The sequence below is a fragment of the Tasmannia lanceolata genome, unplaced genomic scaffold (genome assembly GCF_043159265.1).
Source record: "Tasmannia lanceolata isolate RefF3 unplaced genomic scaffold, GAP_Taslan_0.1 ptg000005l, whole genome shotgun sequence".
Classification (NCBI taxonomy): Eukaryota; Viridiplantae; Streptophyta; class Magnoliopsida; order Canellales; family Winteraceae; genus Tasmannia; species Tasmannia lanceolata.
In genome coordinates, this window is record NW_027518682.1 from 6523814 (window position 1) to 6545179 (window position 21366).

Here is a 21366-nt window from a genome sequence, read left to right on the forward strand (position 1 = left end):
CACTCGGTAATGAACCTTGATTGGACCTTGATACTCTTCCCTTGAACGGTACCGAGCTACCAAGGAAACTCCTTAATACTCCTATCGCTCCTGGGATGAGATAATATAGCTTATACCTTACTCAACTATCTTAACCGTAACTAAGACTCCTAGAGAAATAAAAGAGCCAAATAAGTCATACCCATTGGGGCCGTTACAGTAGAAAACGGAAAATATGGCAGGGGAAGAGGGGTTCGTGGAGGACGAGAATATCGAAGCTATCATCACTAGACTCGAACACAAAACTAAGAAAATCGAAAGCCTCCTCAAACAGTAAGACCTTCTTTTTTTCTTTGCTTTTAGGTTTTCTTTCTTTCTTTCTTTTTTTTTTGGGGGAATTTCTGTATCTTAAAAGAGATTGCTATGTGGATTTCGTTTAGGGCAAAACCTGTGGAGGCGCTCAAAACAGCTCTCGAAGGATCTCCTCCTAAAACAAGAGACGAAAGATGCAAGGTTTTTTTTTTTTTTTTTTTTATCCATGAGTTTCTATTTTCTCTCCTTTTTTCTTCTGAATGTTGTTATTTGAGAATCTGAGGGAGTTTTGATATGGAAATTGCAGTCAGCGAATTGGATAGCAGTGCATCGTGCAATGATGGCGATAAAAGATGTAGATGCAATGTTTTCTTCTTTGGATCCTGAATACTATGACATCCTCATGAAGTCTCTCTCTCTCTCTCTCTCTCTAGGGTTTCGGTTCTTTTTTTTTCTTCTTCCTGAATTTCTGTCTTTTGTTCCTTTTGAAATGCCAAGATCAGCAATTCTTATTGGTCGATCTCTTTTTCAGTTACTTACCAAAATTTTTATGTATGTCTTATGCAAATTCAGTATGTTTTGTTTTTCTCAATAAAAAAATTGAGCATTTTTGTTGAAATTATGCAAAAATTTGACTTCCTTTTTACTGTTTTTGTTATATTTTTGGGACGCTTTGGATGAATGGTCACATTCCTACTGACCATGGTTTTAAAAGACTTGTATCGACTTCCATAGGGACTGAAGTTCAAAGTTTGATTCCTTGCGTGTACCCACATAACGAAAAATCCTCACATATCCATGAAAATATTAATGATCAGATGTGTAACTTAAAAAGTAAATGATATGACAAGGTCATTTGCTTTCAAAACACGTGAAATATCTATATTTAAAATAAACCTATCTGTTTCAAGGATGTGTGATACCACATGTTACTAGGCGTTTGATCTTGTTAAACCATTATGGATGATTGTCTTGTTTATGTTTTGGTTCAAAGTGTGTATTTGTGCTTATTCTAGTGTTTTCTAAAGTTTTTTTCCCTTAAATTTCAATGATGGTATAGAGATTGTAGGCTCTGTACAAGATCTATGTTATTACAAGATATAGGAATTAGAAGCAATAACGACAAATAGAAAGATAAGCTATTTTAGGACTTGAAGCATCTAGGAATTTGGGAGTATGAAGTATGTTGTCAACGTGTAATGTGGGTCTGCAGTGTTGTGATTGGTGCTGCTACATGGCAATTACAACCTCTCAAAGCAAGAATTATTACGAAAAAAAACAAGTACAAAAATTTAAAACCATCAAACTATTTATCTCATTTCTTTGATTAACTATGAAAAAATGACAGTGATGAGCGACCTTCTACAACAAGGCATCTAAGAGAAGATCTGTTGATTCAAAGTGGCCTTCTATCCCTCTACCAAGCAAGATCGTATTTCCTATTTATTATCTTTCTTTTAACTTTTCTTTTTCCTCCACTTCTGTTCTCAAGCCCCAATTTTTCTCTTTCTTGAATTTGTGGGGATGAAACTCTAATTTTGGATCAATTTCAACCATTCCAGTTTCAACACCCTTGATAGTAATTCCTAAATGGTTTTGAACCCTAGATTTGATCCTTAGATTAATATCATTCCCTTTGCTTCTCCTATTCTCTCCCCCCTACCCTCTCTTTTGTCCTGCATCAGTTTGGTATTAGAGCAAAACTTGGGTTGCCGTAGGATTCCTACGGGAAGGACGCTATTTTTTTCAAAAGAGTAAAACCCTATTTCTGTTTGAGCAATAACTCTGAGCTTTCATTTCTATAGGAGTGCGACTCTTTTCTAGCTTAATGATGTGACTCCATTGAGAACCTATCTAGATTGCTGAGATGCTCTTTTAGTTGGGATTAAACTTGAGCTAAGTTAGGATTACGATGGAGTTGAGTTCTTTCAAGTGGCGGAATATGATTGAGGATCATCCACAACAAGAATGCAACTGAGAGAAGAACCGTTGATTTAAAAGTGATTTATTATTATTATTTTATTTTGTGTATTTTAATTTTATTGTGTTTATGTAAGCCTTTGATTTAGCCGACACTTTGAATTTATTGCTAACACATAGGGGTGCAACTTGGGTCGGGTTGGGTTGGGTCCCGAAAACCTCAACCTCCAACCTCCAACCTCCAAACCAACCCGACTCTCAAACCCGGTTTGGTTAACTCAACCCAACCCGGATTTGTTTTTCCCCAACCCAAACCCAACCCAACCCGAACTGATTTCCCAAGTCGGGTCGGGTCGGGTTGGGTTTTATCCAATTTCTAGGGATGTTGGCTGGTCTGGGGATAAAGAACATTAGAATGTAAAATTTGACTCTGATTGATTGCCAAATGCCCCATGCCCATGAAACTAGGGCTAAAAAACCCTAATGTCTGGAAGCATAGAAGTGGGAGTAAAACTATGCACGAACCATGTATTGACAGTATTGTAGAGGATTCTCAAGCAAAAATCCTCTGCAATGTTCGTGCAAAAAAAAAGAAGAAGAATAAAACTATGAACAAAGTTAAAGAGAGCTTTATGAGAGAGAGAGAGGCATATCTTAGAAACTTTGGGTTGCAACGTCGTGCGGAAGATGGAGGCTTTGCTTCAGTGCTTCACGCCTTCACTGCCTCGTGAGTTAGGGTTAGGGTTTTTAGTTTTGGGAACTTTTTAAGAGTTTTGTCTTTAGGATTTCTTGGAAAGTAAAGCAATCGTATTTAATACCATAGTTTATTTGGTTTGAGTAATCGACAGAAAGTAAAAGCCGAAAAGTCGGAAAAAAGGTGAAAAAATTAGTACATATTCGTGTGGTTACGGGTTGGGTTGGGTTGCCCGATACCCCAACCCAACCCAACCCAACCCGATTTTCAGTTGGGTTGATAATTCCCAACCCGGACCCAAACCCGAAATATATCCAACCCAACCCGCCCTAAAATCTGGTTGAACCCGACCCAAGTTGCATCCCTAGTCCAACATGTTTGATTCCTTGCATGTTTGAAGAACCGTTGATTTAAAAGTGGCCTTCTATCCCTATACTAAGTAAGATCATATTTCTTATCTTTCTTTTATCTTTTCTTTTTCTTCGACTTCTCTTCTTTTTTTTTTTCTTTTTTTTTTTTAAAATGATAGCTTTTAAGAAGAGACCGAGATGGTCGCTATATAAAGAGGAGAAGAATACAATATCCCCCACTCACGGAGGGAGACCATCATACAAAGATAAGGAATCTTGCAATGCTCCTTCCCTAGCTAACTTATCTGCCACTTGGTTTATAGAGTGCCGAACATGTTTAAACTCAATAGTGAGAGCTTGGACCCAATCGAACATTTCATCAAATAGGCTATCAAACCTCCATGGATGTTTATGTGGTCCACTCAACTATCGAATAACATTCAAAGAATCACCTTCCATGATCACATGATTGATTCGATACTTTCTTATCAGCTCCAAACCTTTGTACACTGCACGGACCTCCGCTTCCATAGCATTCGCCACCCCGATTGGCCCTGCATAAGCCTACATCACTTCTCCAATTGAGTTTCTTAGCACTCCCCCCACCCCGGCCGGACCGGGATTCCCTAAACTAGAATCATCAAAATTTAGCTTGAGGGATCCATGGGGGAGGGGGTTCCCAAGATTGGATAATCTTCTGTTTGGTCTCTACACTGTTGCAAACCTCCATTTCTCCCATAGCTCGTAGGCCGGCACAATTTGGAATGGAGGGATAGATTTTACCCAGAAGATTGTGAGCGCTATCACTTTGATGAATAAGAAATAAGAGTTTTTAGATTTCCCTTTGAAAATTCTAGCGTTCCTCTCTTTCTATAGCACCCATAATGTTGCTAGGAAAGATACTTTCCACATAATATTGCCTTTAGCCTTCCACGGGCTGGATGACCAACTCACAAAATGATCCAAGAGTGTTGCAGGAAACACCCAATTTATGCCAAATCTTCGACTTCTTTTCTTAAACCTTAATTTTTCTCTTTCTTGAATTTGTGGGGACAAAACTCTAATTTTGGATCAATTTCAACCATTCTAGTTTTAACACCGTTTGCAGTAATTCCTAAAGGGTTTTGAACCATAGATTTGATCCTTAGATTAGTCGCATTCCGTGCTTCTCCAATTCTCTCCCTCCCTCTCCTTTCTTTTGTCCTGCATCAGTTTGGTATTAGAGCAAAACTTGGGTTCAAAATGTTGCCGTAGGATTTCTACGGGAAGGATTCTATTTGTTCAAAAGAATAAAACCTTATTTCTGTTTGAGCAATAACTCTGAGCTTTCGTTTCTAGAGGAGTGTGACTCTTTTCTAGCGTAATGATCCACTCCATCGAGAACCTATCTAGATTGGTGAGTTGCTCTTTTAGTTGGGATTAAACATGAGCTAAGTTAGGATGACGATGGAGTTGAGTTCTTTCAAGTGGGGGTGTATGATAGAGAATCATCCACAACAAGAAGGCAGCCAAGAGGAGAATCGTTGATTGAAAAGTGGTTTTTTATTTTTATTTTATTTTGTGTATTTTATTTTTATTGTGTTTATGTAAACCTTTGATTTAGTCGACACTTTGAATTTATTGCTGACACACGTGCTGTGTTGTGTCCAACATGACACACGTGTCAAACTTGTCTGACACTCCTCTCGGCACTTTTAACTGCTAGAAGTGTTAGACTTAATGGGGGCATGTCGACATGTTTTTGTACCGTGTCAAGTGTGACATTTTTTTAATTATTGAATTTTGCTCTTACCTCTTTTATTATTAACACTTCTTTTATTATAAACTCTTCCTTCAGCTCTTCTTTAACAAATATTTGCTGTCATATCTACTCCCCTAACCCTAAAACCCTAAACAAACTCTTATTCCAGTATTATGTTCATCGTATCCTACTGGTTCCCCTTTCTCGTTGCATATTGGACATTGAAAAGAAGTAGATTATATTGATGAATGCGTTGTTAGTTGATTATCTTGTGTTTGTTTTGGATTCTAGTTGATTAATCCTAAGATTTATTACTTTGTTAAATGAATACCGCATTTAGATTGTTGCAAATTATGACAGTAATCATTAATTTTATATGTATGTATGTGTATGGGAGTGTCACCATTTCTAGATTTTTAGGGTTGCCCTGTCAGACATCGTATCTGTGTCGAAACTCAATACACAATTCAGTATCCACAAATCATGATTATTTATACTTTCTATTTTAGTTGTTTCCTTGTTTCTAAATTTTGGGGATTTGTCGTGTCAGTCTGTCGGACACACTTTGACCGTGTCAACATGCGACACTCGTGTACGTGCCCACAAATCACAGATGTAAGCTTGTATTAATGTATTCTAATAAGAGGGTGCCACATGTCTTCTCTTGCCATGTGTTACGCATGTAGTTATACCCATCTCTCATCTTCTCTTACCATGTGTCACCCAAGTAGTTATACTCGTCTCTCATTTTCTCTTGTTATGTGTCTCCCAGGTAGTTATACCCATCCCTCCTCTTCTTTTGTCATGTTTCACCAAAGTAGTTATACCGATATCTCCTTTTCTCTTAAAAGAGGGTTCTTTGTGCATTATTTGGCAATGAATGATGGAATGAATAAAAGAAAGTCTTGTGCAAGTGGAAGTGACTTCCCTCCCCTCTTTATCACGGGTGACTTTTGCGCTTTTTCCACCCTAAAAAGATGGGATCCCATGTTCTCATCAATCCTTTTCTTCCCTGCTTATTCGGCTAAGAATGAGAAGCCTTGCTGAAAACACCCTAATGGTGTGATGCCCCTAGAATCTATCCCTATGTAAGATCAGATCTCTCGCTTTATTGTCCTTCTGTGAGTGTTGACAGAGTTTCGATCTTGACATGATCACCCAACTTGAGGGTCTTTGTTCTTTTGCTTTTTTCGCTGTTTTCTCGTTCTTTCTTTCAGACCTCCTTGCTCTTGTTGTTTTGGCCTTGGTTAATCAATTAAAAAAAAAAGAAAAAGAAGAAGAAAAACTTGAGCATGCTGAAGTCTGTATTTTCTTTCATTGGTGACTCAGGTCTCTAAAATTGGAGTCACCAAACTCAATATTTATCTTTAACCGACCAAGATAAACGTCTACGCTTGTTTACAGGTTTGAAAGTTCAATATTGATTGTTTATCATTCAAGCTGCCAAACATTTCTTCAAATTAGCTTCAATCTTTTGTTCTTCCCCCTAATAAACAAAGAGACTGATACTAGCTAGTAAATTCTCTTCCCACGTATCCTTGAACCCACTGAAGTTTCTAAGCTTGGAGACGCCAAATTCTAGGACTTACAGATATCATCCATCTAGCTGCTGCTGCGCTAACACCATGTAGTTCGTTATAAAGGACAAGTTGTCATTGTAACAGAGAAATTTCTCTAATATTTGTCCTCAAGTCGACTCTGAAACTTAAAATTTAGTGACTGAACTTATTAGCTCTTCCTATACTTTTAAGCCACATGGATCCAAGTTTATTTTTTAAATAAGATCCTTAAATCCTTGCTTCTATACCTTCGATCTTGAATCAGAACCCCTATGTCATCAAGCATTCTCATTGATGATGCACCTCATGCCCTGTTCCATCACCTCTCGATGCTCTGCTATTACATTGGTATGCTCTGAAATCAGTACTCACCATGATCTCTCTAACATATTCCCACTTCAATCAACCTCTCAAACCCTATCCCATTTCTATGAATGATTGGGCAACCATCACTGATAGTGGTTTCTTATCACTCACTGTCTAAGATTGCGGCCAGGTCCCTATTTATTCAAACTTCACTTCCCCCACCACCCACCTCACCTTCTGACTTTGCTTTCATAGGTTCATAATTGCTCTATAAATAATGAAAAAATAGATAATTGGAAGATAGGTAAAAGAAGGGACTGATCATAAATGTGAATTATCATCTCTCAGTGGTTCACTAATTACTTGATTGTTGATGTGTCTCTTTGTGTGTATTGTCCAAAATGAGCGCTCGATGATTATTCGTTCCCTCAAACCAAAGTTAAAAATGTCGTGGATGTGGATTCACTCTCCCTAACTTCCAGCACCATCATTATTCATAATCCCATAAAAATTTTCCGGATCTTTAAAATCATTATACATAAAACTCAATTTTCTCAGTCTATATATATATATATATTTAATGGTATTTAGTTGACCTTTAACCATTTTTTTTTAATTTTAACATTTGTATAATTTTTTAAACTTTTTTTATTTTTTTGCGAGACGGTGATTATTTTCATGCAGTCGTCACTTTATATCCAAATGCTATTTAGATTTCAGTCAAAGCACAACAGGGGAGCTGGCTCATAGGTTCATGAGTTTTGTTATGCATGGTCTACGAATAGACAATTTACACGGCCAAATCAACCTCGACTGTCCATGAGTTTTAATCTTGAACTCATCAAGTTTTAACAACTATCAGGCTTGGCAAGTAGCATTATTAGTTATTAATGATGAAGTTGGCTAAAGGCCCTAACATTATTTATATCACTTGTTATTTCATAGCTTTTTATCTAACATCCGCTGACATAGATTGGAGCTTATTTCCCAAATTATCTTCAATTCTTTGGTTCTACGCCTTTGAACTGCTTTCAGTCTCGCCTCTCCCCCCATCCCCAAGTTGTTAAGTATTCACAAGCAATGTACCTCACATACAATGCCATTGCTTTGCTACCATTATTATTTTTTGATCATTATTATTATTATTATCCATGAGTTTCTATTTTCTCTCATTTTTTACTCATATCATTATTATTGTTACATGGGAGACGATCCAAAAACACCAAATTCACACAATTGAAACTGAACATATTTGGATCATTTGGCTCTTTGCTCTAGTAGCCTCTTTATGGATCATCTTGCTTGATAGCCTCCTGCATTGTTTAGCTCTAATCTTTTCCAATCACCTAACGAGATTGGCTGGCTATCATGACCCTCTTTTTGGACCGCATTGCTCTAGTAGCTTCCTTTAGATCGCTTGGTTTTAAACATCCTTGTCATCTTTTGGATTGATGATGCTAATGGGATTTTGGACCACCAAGTTATTGGATTTTTTATTCTTTTATTATCTTTTGCTTCTTGTTGGCTATGTAAATATAGAAGAACCACGACCAAATTATACACTTTGGTACCGACTTGTATGAAAACACTAAAAACATCCACTATCCTTTGGAAGTAAAAAAAAAAAAAAAAAATACTAAACAGCACATGTAAAGATGATCTACTGTAGCAAAGGTTGAAGATGAAAAAGTCACTACTTCAGCCACCTGTCCCCCTTCTATAATAACAAATTTTCCCATTTCTACTCAAGTTTGCCAACCTATTTTAAGTTTTACCCGTTCTAGCTATTTAAAATATCACCTCCCAAAATAACAAAAAATGCAAAAATTCGGTGGACCTCTAACTAACTGTATATTGTACATGTAAGTTGCAATTCCACACACATCAAAATTCCGGTTTAATCCAAACACCAGCAGCACAGGGAATATATCAGCTAAACCTCCAACAGATCTATTTGACTATTTCCAGAAATGGTGTTAGATTTCACATGGATTAGTCCTAGTGAAACATTTTGTATCTAAGGATTAGATGACAGAAAGAGATGGTTGAGAATTTCCAGGAATCAAATAGTAAGGGAGATTTACAATAAGTTGGACTTGGAAGCTGTAATGATTGTGTCAGGCTAAGCTGAAATGTAGGATAAAGGCACTCTTGAGGGCAATACAGAGTCTCTAGTAAGTCCAAGACTATGTTTCAACAATGATACCCAAACATACTGTACTTCAAATGCTTCCTAATAAGTTGCCATTATTTCCATTGGATAACAATTAGTTGATATCCACCATTAAAAAAGAAAACAATTAGTTGATATCCTACATATACATCACCAGCCTCATACGAAAATGTTCTAGAAACATAGCCCTAGGCTTAAAGTATTCTGGTGAGGAAGAAGCTCTAGCGCATGTCTTTAGGCCCCGTTCATTTAAGATTATGACAACTGATTGTGAGTGCTAAACCGATTATTGGACTCGAATTTAAACATAATTTTGAGTCCAATAATCGGTTGGGCACTCACAATCGGTTGTTATAATCTTAAACGAACAGGGCCTTAGGGATTGGGACATTCTCATTCCACTTTACATGGCCCACTGAGATTGAAGGTGATTCTCCTAGCTTCAAAAGATGAGGGTGAAATTTCCATGAAAGCAGGTGGTTACCATTGAAGAAATTTAGATATTTGTCATGTGCATTGGCGAGAATTTGTTAATGTTTGATGAGAGGCGAGTGTGGAGGTGGAGAGTACAGTCAAGCAGTGGGTATTGAGGCCCTTCAAACTTGGTTCCAGACTCCTTTACAGTATTGTAATTTGTGTTGGTCATACCATACATTTTTTTCATTAATTCCATTCTCCATTAATCGTCGATTATTTCAGAATGTTATATTGTTGATACAAATCTCTGTTTGATTTGATAAGTACAATAGTTTTTGTTTACTCTGATTTACACCCTTACACAGGTCTAATGTTGAATCCATTGAGGTGTAATTGTTGAACTTTAACTATTACAATTTGAATGCGTATTTCCAATATGCAGAAGATTAGTCTTGATGAAGAAACTAATGATGGTGACGAGATGAAAAAGAAATGATCCTTTCTAAGTTATCCTGTGGGACTTAACATCTGTGGTGTTTACTCGTCTTTCTATCCAAGTTGTGCAATCATCAAACTGATTTTGTCATTATAAATAACAGGTATTTATATAGGGGCTTGGCTACTGGAGATCGGCCTACATGCGATCAGTGCTTGCGGATCCATGAAAAGCTGACAGAAAGAGCTGGTTTGGGGTGCATATTACGTTCACTTTCTGACACCGTAAATACTGTTTGATACTACTGTCTAGTCATATCCTAAGGCATCCATCTTAGTCCTTTCCCCCCTCTCTGCTTGCAATTTACTGCTGTAACATGTTCATCTTTTCACGCATATGTTGACATGTCTCATTGTAACAAACATTTTCATGGTGAATCATGAAAATTCAACCTACAGACACCCATTTTGTTTCGAGCTTTTGTTTTCTTTCTGTGAATGTTGTGGGGCAATATGTATCTGTGGGGTTGGGTGATGGGTTTGACAGTTGCTTACCATCTTGTTATAGAAAAAGGAAGATTTGAGTCGCAGACAGATGATTTTGCTTTCCATTCAAAATCATCCTACAGACACCCATTTTCATGGTGAATATTGAAAATTCAACCTACAGACACCCATTTTATTTCGAGCTTTTGTTTTCTTTCTGTGAATGTTGTGGGGCAATATGTATCTGTGGGGTTGGGTGATGGGTTTGACAGTTGCTTACCATCTTGTTATAGAAAAAGGTAGATTTGAGTCGCAGACAGAGATGATTTTGCTTTCCATTCAAAAACAAAAATAAAAAACAGCATGATTTTGTGAATAATTGCAGATTACACAGCTGATTGGTTCTTAATTACAGGTCTGGTGGGGTCCAGTTTGATTGAGACAATATGCCTGGCCCTATATTCTCTGAAATTTTTTTATAGGAATGAGTAAGATTGATCTGGAGTAGGTGCACTTTTTCAAACGCAAGACTTGGAATCCACTCAAGGATTGGAATCTTTTATCGGATAAGTTCAAGGTTGTCTATCTATCACTGTCTCTGATGTGTGGGCATGGCATTACGAAGATTTGTTCAATCAGAATTACTTAGCTGGGCCCCAGGAATACTGAAACAGGAGAATTGTATGATGGGTGGCCGTGAAAACAAGTGAAGTCTAAAAAAAGTAGGTACGGCCCACTTTTTTTGATGATCCAAACTGTTCATCTGTTTGGGCACAACGTAAATAGGTTGTGCCCCAAGAATCATTTCCATAGGATGATCCTAACCCTCCGATCTGTAGAAGATTCCATAAATGATTTTTGGGGCACTGCATATTCAGATCAGTTCAGATCAGAGGGTTAGAATCATCCTATGGAAATGATTTTTGAGGCACAACCTATTTACATTGTGCCCAAACAGTTGATCGGTTTGGATCATAAAAAAAGAAGAAGGGCCGTACCTACTTTTTAAGACTTCACGTGCTTTCACGGCCACCCATCATATAAATTCTCCTAAAACAGAGTGACCCAAGGTGGGAATGTTTTATATTTATACATGACTGCAAAAATGATACCTGACATTATTAAGGACCTGTTTGGATTGCAAGAAAAACATTTCTTGTGGTTACTTTTTTCGTAGAATTTTTTTTTTATTTGGATATGTGTAGACTTGTCTAGAGAAGATTAGAGGGAATTTTAGTAGTGTGTTTGGTTAAATGTCAAAGCATGTGGGAGAATGGAGGGGTGTCATTAACAAAATAAATAGTAGAAGAGAGAGAAAGAGCAGAGAGAGAGAGAGAGAGAAAAAAGTAATGATTACACATGGTATATCATATTCTACTCTTCTCCCCTCTAAAATTTACCAAAAACAAGGTTTGGCATTGGAAAAGTAGGGGAGGGGACAATCCCGCCACATAAGCATCACCTAAGCAAAAAGCTAATAATGATGTCTCTTCCATGTCTAGTAGTCCAATGGGATTTGAGCTAAAAAATGACAACCAAATAACATTTGGTATTTCATATTCCTAGAAAATGCTCAGCCGTCTTCCCTACTTTTTGCAACCAAACAGAGCTTCACGATTTAGAGGGAAATGATATGGTTATGGTTTATTTAGAGCGATATCGGTACTATAAAAACTTGAATGGCGGTGGTTCAAGTTACTTTTTTCTTGTGCAATGAAAAAATGGAAAAGCAAGAAACTGGAAAAAAAAAAGTTTCTTTTCCAAACTTTTCCTTAAAGTCTTGCATTCCAAACAGGGCCCAAGGAAAGAGGCCTTATGAAAAAAAAATTTCCCATCTCGGAATTGGTGTTTCAAATCTGGTGAGCGCCGTCACGGAGACACCCCCATGATGCTGACCCTCTGTTGACAAGAGTTTTGGGGACTACTTTACTTCGTTTGAAAGAAAAATGCTTCATCAATGGCCCACATTTAATGAGTACAAGTCATTTCCTCGAATGGATCAAACTATTCGGCTAGTGATGGATTGTTTTGCACACAAGTGGGCTACAGATGCCAACACAGAGAACGTAAGGGGAAGTGTCTAACTGGGAACAATATCCTAAGGGCAGTGATATTTTTAAGGGCCTCTTTGGATGCCATCTGATGGGGTCCAAAATCTGCAACCAATCGGCTGTTGACACGTGGCCCTCACAGGGACCATTGCAAAGCCAACACCTGTCCCTGCTAGGTATGACACCTGGACCAATCAGGGACTTCCACTTGCCCCTCCTAGGTATGAGACCTGGTCCATACAGGGGCTACCACCTGTCCTGGACAGGTGGCTCAGAACCACTATAAATAGCCCTCATTTGTGCTAAGGTGAGGGATCTGAGATCGAAAACCCTAAGCTTTTTGCTCTGACATTGCTCTGCACTCCTGCTCATACTGACTTGAGTGTCGAAGCGCCCGTCCGGAGCCCTTCAGCGGTGGCTTGTCAAATCAGCCCTTCAGCTGCGGCGTGCCAGATCAGCCCTTCCGGCCCTACCATAACCTGTTACCAATTTTAGACCTAACACCATCAAAATTGGTCCTTGGTTGCAGGTAGACCTGGCAAACGGGTGGGCCAGGCCGGGTTAAAAATGACCCGGAAATTTACGGGTCATTAATTGTACAGGCCGGGTGGACACGTGGGTAACCCGTTTTTTTAATGATTTTTTTTTCTATTTTTTTAGATTTTTATTGTTTTTATAGGGATTTGCTAGCCACCTTTCTGAAAAGCTACTTTGCGATCATCCTTTGCAATTTCATGTGTTCATACGATTATAGCCATTTATGTTGACTTTTTGGCTGGCTGCAAAAGTAGCTAGCAATAATAATCATGCGGGGTGCTGAGTTGAGTTTTGGGGAAAAATTAAAGTAAAAAGGCTTCAAATTAGAAAAACTACAGAAAAAATACCAAAAGAAGGTACCTCTGTAGAAAAATTATAGAAAAAACTACGAAAAAATACATCAAAATATGAAAATTACTGGAAAAATGTTGTTTCACTTCTTCTCTACAGCCACCCGGACCGGCCTAGTGTTTACGGGCCGGGTGGAGCCGTGGGTCGTTTTAAAATTGGTCACAAATGAGTGACCCGGACCCGGAAAATACGGGCGGGCCGGGTCGACCCCTCTGGTCCGGGTCACTTCTTGCCATGTCTAGTTGCAGGTAAGATTAATTTAATTTGATTTTATTTGCAAATGGGACATTAAGGCCTCTTTTGGGAATTCATTAACTGTAACATTTAACTATTACATAATCAATTTAAGTTCAAAACCATCTGCAGATAAGATTATATGCAAATAGTTTTTTAGAAATATCCAGTTAAGACAGAACGGGGATCGAATCCGTTAGACAAAAAGATTACGAAAATCAATGGTTAATCTCTTCTCAGAAAACCCAAATGGACGCTTTCCAATTTAAGGGCTAAGATCATCAGATCATGGCAGGGCTAAAACTAAAACACCAATGGATTGGTAGAAGCAATGGGACCCATAACAAATTACAAGAGTTCCTTAATTTTTAAAGGTTCCAATCTCTCAAGCTTTTCTCAATAATGGAAAATAAGAAAGAAAAAGTGGAAAATCTTTCAAACATCCTCTAATTGGAGGGATGGTAAGAATGGTCCTGCCCATAAAAAAAAAGAAGGAATGGTCCTATTGTGAATATTTCAGCTACTCAAATGATGAGGTTCACTAGAGATGAATGATGTGACATGTAGACCGGATTAGAGACAGCAATACTGAAAACAAGGCTTCTTCCAACGCCAAAATAAAGACAGATTATAAGAAGAGTCGATTAAGGCGAGGAGCGGGCTCTTGACTGAGCTCCCAATCCTTAATCAGTACGTCTCTTCTTAATTTATTCATTTGAAAGCAATGACTACTTATCGTATAGCCCCCTTCTTTGTTACAAGAAATGGGATCAAGAACCAGTTGTTCTAAGGTTGTTCCACAGCTTTGCCCTAGCACTTCACGTGTATTAATAATAATGATCTTAGGGCAAGGAATCATGACTGCACTGTGAAGGGTAATATGGTAATTCCAAAGGCATTAAGTTCGTCTAACACACTGTTCTTTTGTATTTCAACCTTGCAGATCCATGGAAGTGTTTAAACAATGAATGGCGTTGGGTTGAAGTCTTGTATCAGAAATAGGAAGAAGTTGATTCCGTAGCAAATGCCAAAATCATTGTTTGAAAAAAGGACCAAATCTCTATTTTCAGAACTGGGTTTCCGTTTTGAAAGTGTTTTCCTATAAATAAATGACAGACACAAAAGTTGAGTGGGTTACAGTAAGACTAAGTGCATGCAATAAATAGGAAGAAGAAGAAGATGAAGGAAGATACGGGTTATTTACCTTTTGGAACCACATCCCACCAAACCCCATTAAATACACACAGTTAATGTCATGATGCAACTAAAGTTGTACCCCACACCCTTTTTCTTCTCCTCTTAAATAATGAGAAGCAAGCAAGGAGACAGGTGACGTGAGAACCCAACAAATTTTTTCCATCGTCACCCAAAATCCAACCCTCCTTTTCCCCACCAACCCATCATATCTTCATTACTAAGATTCAATGAATTCTTTTTTTTTTTGGTGGAATGGAATCAGGAACGGGGAGGAGGGGCATCGAAGGCTCGGATCTGGGGTGGGGCCCAAGGAGAGATGGACTGCATGGTGGCCACCCTCTCACAGGAAGGGCACATGGTCAGTGTAGTCGGTGGGGTCATCTGCATGTAGAATTGAGGAGATAATTTCAAAGCCCTCAATTCCTGAACCTCTTTTTGCAGTCTACGGTTTTCCTCCGTCAAATTCTCACACCATCTCTTCAAGAACTCACAGTCCACTTCCGTCTGCTTCAGCTTCGTCCTGTTTTTTCGTCATTCATTTCCTTTTATTAGTTCTATACAAATAATACATCACACCATTCTAAACTCCAGATTTTATACGGTGTAAGCCCTTATTTTTCAAAAGGTACGTCCATCACACCGCATTTCATTTCCCAAAATAAAATATATATGATCTTCTCACCTTGCTCTGCGGTTTTGGAACCAAACTTCTACTTGTCGAGGTCGGAGATTCAGTTGCTTCGCTAATGCAAGCTTTTGCTTCTGGGAAGAAAAAAAAAAAAAAATTCACAGAAGCAGAGGTTAGACGAGAGCTGATCTCTAAATGGAGGTTTTCCGTCAAAGTAAAAGGGCAAACTCGGTATTTTACAGAAAACGAGCATGTAACAATCCGTGCCTTGTTAAGACGGTTTTAGGCCTGAATTTGTGTAAAGGAAAGGCAAATGTGAAGAGATTTTGTAAAATATTAAAAAACAGAGGAGATCTTTGCTTACGGGATTGAGAGTGTTGTGTTCTTTGAAGCTGTCTTCAAGGACAGCAGACTGATTTTTGGAGAGTCTGAGCTTCTTTCTGGACCCATCTCCGTCTTCCTCGTCGGAGATCCCTCGAGAACAAGCCCTCTCGATCTCGTTCTCTTCACAGTTGAGATCTCTCTCGTTCCTCTTCCCGCTGATGCTCGATACTGTGCTGTTTGGAGAGGAGACAGCGGCATCTTCCTCATTGTCTGCTGTTGATGGCATCCGATTCACGTCGATTCCTTTCAGGAATGACCGTGTCTCGCCTCTGTAGATCTCCGAACTCCTCTCTGCAACGTGTAAGGAGAGGAAATCAGGTGAAAATCGTGAAGAAAGGTTGAAAAAAGAGAGATCTTCGGATTAGAATAAAATTAAAAGGATTTTTTGTGATAGAGTTGGAGATCTCTGTGGTAAAAAGTAAGGACGATTAAATAAAAAACTACCGATTCACTGATTTTTTGACTAAAGAGTAATTGCTCAGATTTTCTTAGATCCAGTTGAAAAAACAGAGAGAAAAGGGATTTCCATTGAAGCGAGAAAGCAACTAGATAGAGGCTAAGGTCCAGAAGCACACGGGAAAAGAATTAAGAAGAAAAAGCTACAAAGATCCGATTTTTTTGCATCAAGATTAGCTTCGAAAATTCCAAAAGAATCCTACAAATGTTCTTCGATTAAGTAAAAAAAAAAAAAAAAGATTTTCGACTTAGAGATCCGCGAAGAAATTCAGTAACATGCACTTTACAACTCAAGCAAAAAAAATAATAATTACAAATGTAAAAAAAAGTATAATAGAAAATCAAATACTTCACCTGATCTAGAGATTCGTAAAGAAAAAAAAGGCAAAAGAAAACACAGATACCACATCCGTAAAGGAAACACTGAAAATTCCATCTCAAATACCTGAAGATGCAAAAACGTCGTTCCAAACTGTATTCTGAAGCATGAAAGGCGTCGGAGAAGAAGAGATTGAGGAAGGCATGAGATTCAACTGCAAAGGATGTCGATTCTTGGATGAGCTTAAACTCAAGCTCAGCCCTAGATCTTCCTTTTCAATAACCATTCTCCTTCTTTTTTTTATAACTTTTCTTTTCTTCTGCCCTGCCTGCAGTTAGGGTTTCGCTTTAGACCAATCCGAATACGACCTGCTTTTCTTCTTCTTCCTTTGACAATGATCTTTCTAGGGTTAGGGTTAGGTTTTTTGGAATATCAGATAAAAGGACAGAGCAAAAGAAAAGAGAGACGCGAATAGCAAGGTTTCAGCTTTTTAAGAAGAACGGGTGAGTGGGGGCATTATATAGAGTTGCGCTGTTCAATCATGACTTTGTGTCAGGGTTCCAATTATCTCAATCATAACTCCCTTACCCTCTTCTTTCATTTTAACCTAACCATGGTTCGGATCCCACCCCAACTTAACTCAGCCATGGTTAAGCCGTTTAATGTCACCAGCTTCGGGTTTTGTTGACTGTTGACTACTGTTACTATTTCCGGCTCTTTTTTTTGAGATATTCGTTAAAGAGAGTGATTTCTAGGGTGTGAAATTATCTCGTGAGAATCAGAAGATAGAAGATGATAGTGGGATTAGATGGGAGACATGGGACATACATTGAATTCCTGACGGCCCCACTAAAACAATATCCATCTGATGATCCTAGCCATCCAATTTTGTGCATCGAATGCATGGTTAAGACAAAGAAAAGGCTTCATATTTTCTTGGTGATGACTAATCCATTGGCTGCGACCTTTTTATGGATCACACAATGTAGTCAATAAGGAAATGATATATCCACCCCCTTTTCATCCCTGCCCCCTGTAACGGTTTCTGTGAGAATGGTTCAGTGCTTGACGATAAATTCACCCCCTATAGAAACGTTAGAAATCATATTTTTACTAGTAGGGGGAGATGGACCTTGAGTTCTACAATTAAAAGCCCAAATATTGTACATGAGTCATGATCATATCAGTCATAATGTGTGCTGCTTTTTTTGTGGATAATTAATGAAAAAATAATTGAAGGCCAGAATCAGAAAATCTATATCAGAATTAGTTGGAGAGAATAATATGATTGGGAGGTGGTGATTAGCATGCAATGAGAGAAAATTATCATGATAATTAAGTTATAAAATTTTGGGTATTTTCAATTGTTTATTACCATAATAACTTGTTCATTGTATCTTATATTATTGTTGCTGTTGTAAATTATTAGTGTCATTATTAGCAATAAATTCCCAGAGATCCTTCATGGAGAGGAATTATTGGGGATAACTGGCAATGTGTGTTCATGTAATGTGCCCTACTTTGAAGATGCCACGACACAATCATCGATGCAATCGGATGACCGAATGACAATGCAATCAGTAGCGTCATCTAGTGGGCCCCACCTAAAAATAGCCAACAATCAAAATCATTCAAATCTTCGATTCTTGTCTTTAAAATGTACGGTGCTGATATTCCCACCCCCTTAAACGGATTAAATCCCCCCCCCCCCCCGCGCCACCCTCTAATTGAGGATAAATTCACTCCCCTTTAACGTTTTTCTTTGCCTTTAAAATCTAATGGAAAACGTTGGGTTTGTCTGTGTGTACCGGGGGGGGGGGGGGGGGGGGAGCTATCATTTCCCAAATGAAAACAATATATGCCTTTTTTTTCCATTTCATGTAACAATTTATTTCATGCCCCCCGCCCCCCGCAAAAAAAAAAAAAAAAAAAAGGTAGGGCCCACATTATTGGATGATCCAAACCGTTCATTTCCTCAGTCACTGCAAGTCATTGTACAAGTGTAAGGGTGTAGGGCTGCAACTCGGGTCGGGTTCAACCTGAAAAAAGGTCGGGTTGGGTTGAGTTCGGGTGGGGTTCAGGTTCGGGTTGCCTTTTCCCAACCCAGGTTGAGTTCGGGTCGGGTTCGGGTTGAGGTTTGGCAACCCACTTGACGTAACCCAACATTTTTTTTGATTTTTTTTTCTTTTAGGCTTAAAAACACGGGTTCGGTCGGGTTGGAAATCGGGTCAGGTTCGGGTTGGAAAAATGGGTTCCTCAGGTCGGGTCGGGTTGGCCCCAATCCGACCCAAGTTGCACCCTATAAGGGTGTCAACAGATCCACTTCGGATCGAATCAGCCAATGCAGTCACGTTCCATTCAAATATCTTGTCAATCGGATCAGATTCGGAATGATCTTTGGATCCTACTTCCTATGTCTCAGTCACAGTCCATTTCAACTTGAACCATCCATCGGAGTGTCCTGTTAGGTCCTACTTACACTTTACACAGTTAGAATTCATAGACGAGGGGGAGCACGAGGTTAGGAACTTAGGATCAATGCTAGAAGGAAGAGAAGATGGTGACAACAGAATTGAGAGAGAAGAATGAAAAGTACTAAAAATAGGAATCATTCAAAAAATGCATATGGCTTATTTTTACTAAAATAACACTTAAAATTATAAAAAGTTAGAGGGTATTTTATTAAAATAATATAATAAATCATATTCAGGACTGTTCCACGGGCTTTTGTTAGTTGCCGGTGATAATTTCGTATGCTATATAGGGTCCCGAAATGTGTTCATGAATCCCGGTAAGGTGTCTAGTTCATGTCTGTTAAAGTTCGGATTCAGATGATCCATTGGACTGTCTAGGTCCATTGAAACCCCTACACGAGTGTATAGTATTATCGCGAGATATTTTGAATCAGAGAAATTGCGTGGGGAAGGTGGTTTCATGAAGGGTAGTTTGGTCATATAAATAAGGACTTTGGATGCGATTTGGGAGCCGAGCTAGACGTGAGTGGCGTGAGGTGCCTAATCCCGACAAGTATGAGTGGCGGTCACGTGGGGATAGAGTAAAACCTGCCCGAGCTCACGTGGAACAACATGTCGTGCCCTCACACGTGTCAACATTATATCGGGAAGCGTGACAAGTGGGCCCTCAAGCAGTCGTGCGTGTCATCTTGTCCTCTCCTTACCCGACACCCTCTCTCCCACAATCATTGGCACCCCATCCCCCTCATCATCCACTTGTTTCCCTGGTTTTGCATCTATACATCTTCATTTCCCATAACTACCCTCAGCCTTAATTCTAAATGACGAAAAAACCATATTATAATAATGGTATGACGAAACTAAAAGAGGGGTGCTTTTGGAAAAGGCGACATGCATATAATATAATAACTGATGAAGTCGTTGGAATGGAAAGATATTTTATGTTTTTCCCCGCAAGATGTCGGATGAAGATGATAAAAGTGTCCCCCGCAAGTGCGTGCTAGCTGTCCCACGTGTCTCCCAGTTATTGATTTCCTCGCTACCGACAAAACCTCATTTTCTTTTCCCCCTTGAATTGACCAATATACCCTTATTCTTTCCGTTATATTTCGCTCGATGGAATCGGGGAGTGCATACATGGGCCCACCTGATATCGAACCACTCATCTGGTAGGCCCCATTATTACCATATCCCTAGCACTCTTTCTTGCACATTTCCCCATTGGTGTGTAACATTGATCCTAGGGTGAGAATCAACTATCCAGAAGGAAGTTTTTAATCCAACGGTTAAAAACTTGTAATCAGTGAAATCTCGTGATTCGATCGGTAGGCATGTGCAACCTTACGTGGAAGACCGGGGGACACAGCACACGACAGCGAGGTTCGCACGTGCGTTCTCGTTCAAACTACAGATCTCCTTCGGTCAACAGGAAAATCATTGGGATTTATTTATCCATTTTTCTTCCCCTTCTTCGCAACTTCTTATCGGGCAGATTAAAAAAAATAAAATCCCCACGCTCCTACGTACGTGGCAGCACATGCTCTAAAATAATTATGGACCGTCGGATCAATAGACTCTGACTCCGCCTAAAACTAAATCCAGCCGTCGATTCTCCTCATGCGTGGGCCCCAGTTTCCAAGGTGCCACGTGCGGGCCCATGTGAGTTGGTTTGGGGAATCGTGGCGTAGACTGTATATCGGAGTTAGAATAGCAGATTTGCATTGCCCTTTAGAAGACGAAGGCATTTTAAATTACCATAATGCCCTCGCTAGCATTGAGGCTGTGTGCGGGTTTTCGATGCCCTCGAAATTAGGACAGTTTGGTCATTCGAAGATTGACTAAGTCACAGAAGTACCGTACTTCAACTGGGTATTATTAAATTATATTATATGTTGGAGAATATTATGAAAAAAATGGGAATAATTGGAAAAGGCATGTGGGAAGTAAGGAGGCTAATTTCGCTCTTGTTTTTTTTATTTAATCATCAACACCGAATCCTAATGATTTTATTTAATTAATTTATGATTATCTGTGGGGGTGCTTTGCCTAACCCCAGCTTACCGACCAAAAAAATAATTTATGATTATCTAATCACTCCTGCTAATCTCGAATTTTCTAACATAATTCCACGTTTTATGGTGCTTTTAAACATACTTTTCTTTTGGGAATTGATGATGTCCACACTCGTGCTTCAACAAAGACGACTGCAGTTTTCTAATTAGCTTTTAAAAGGCTGTTATTGTTCCCAAGATGCTCTCAACAGCCAATCGGAGCAGTGGTTAATGAAGTGTGGAGTGTCATTATCAAAACAAGGGGGTCTGACTTCTCTATTTTTTTAAGAGCTAGAGGAATCAGAATACCAT

General features: G+C 38.9%; 2 protein-coding genes across 2 annotated transcripts; one reads left to right on the forward strand and one right to left on the reverse strand.

Annotated features, from left to right (window-relative positions):
* The first annotated feature begins 70 nt into the window (after positions 1 to 70).
* On the forward strand, positions 71 to 10476 carry LOC143877271 (ARP2/3 complex 16 kDa subunit (p16-Arc)). Its single transcript, XM_077379234.1, has 4 exons — positions 71 to 312; positions 420 to 492; positions 599 to 699; positions 10051 to 10476. Exons 1-4 carry the CDS (start codon positions 215 to 217, stop codon positions 10184 to 10186), a joined length of 408 nt encoding a protein of 135 aa, XP_077235349.1. The 5' UTR covers positions 71 to 214; the 3' UTR covers positions 10187 to 10476.
* A 4249-nt stretch (positions 10477 to 14725) lies between these two features.
* Positions 14726 to 17040, reverse strand: LOC143877272 (homeobox-leucine zipper protein HAT4-like). Its single transcript, XM_077379235.1, has 4 exons — positions 16656 to 17040; positions 15735 to 16045; positions 15425 to 15504; positions 14726 to 15262 (listed from the first exon to the last, which is right to left on the reverse strand). The coding sequence occupies exons 1-4, from the start codon at positions 16813 to 16815 to the stop codon at positions 15001 to 15003; spliced, it is 813 nt and encodes a 270-aa protein (XP_077235350.1). The 5' UTR covers positions 16816 to 17040; the 3' UTR covers positions 14726 to 15000.
* Positions 17041 to 21366: the final 4326 nt, after the last annotated feature.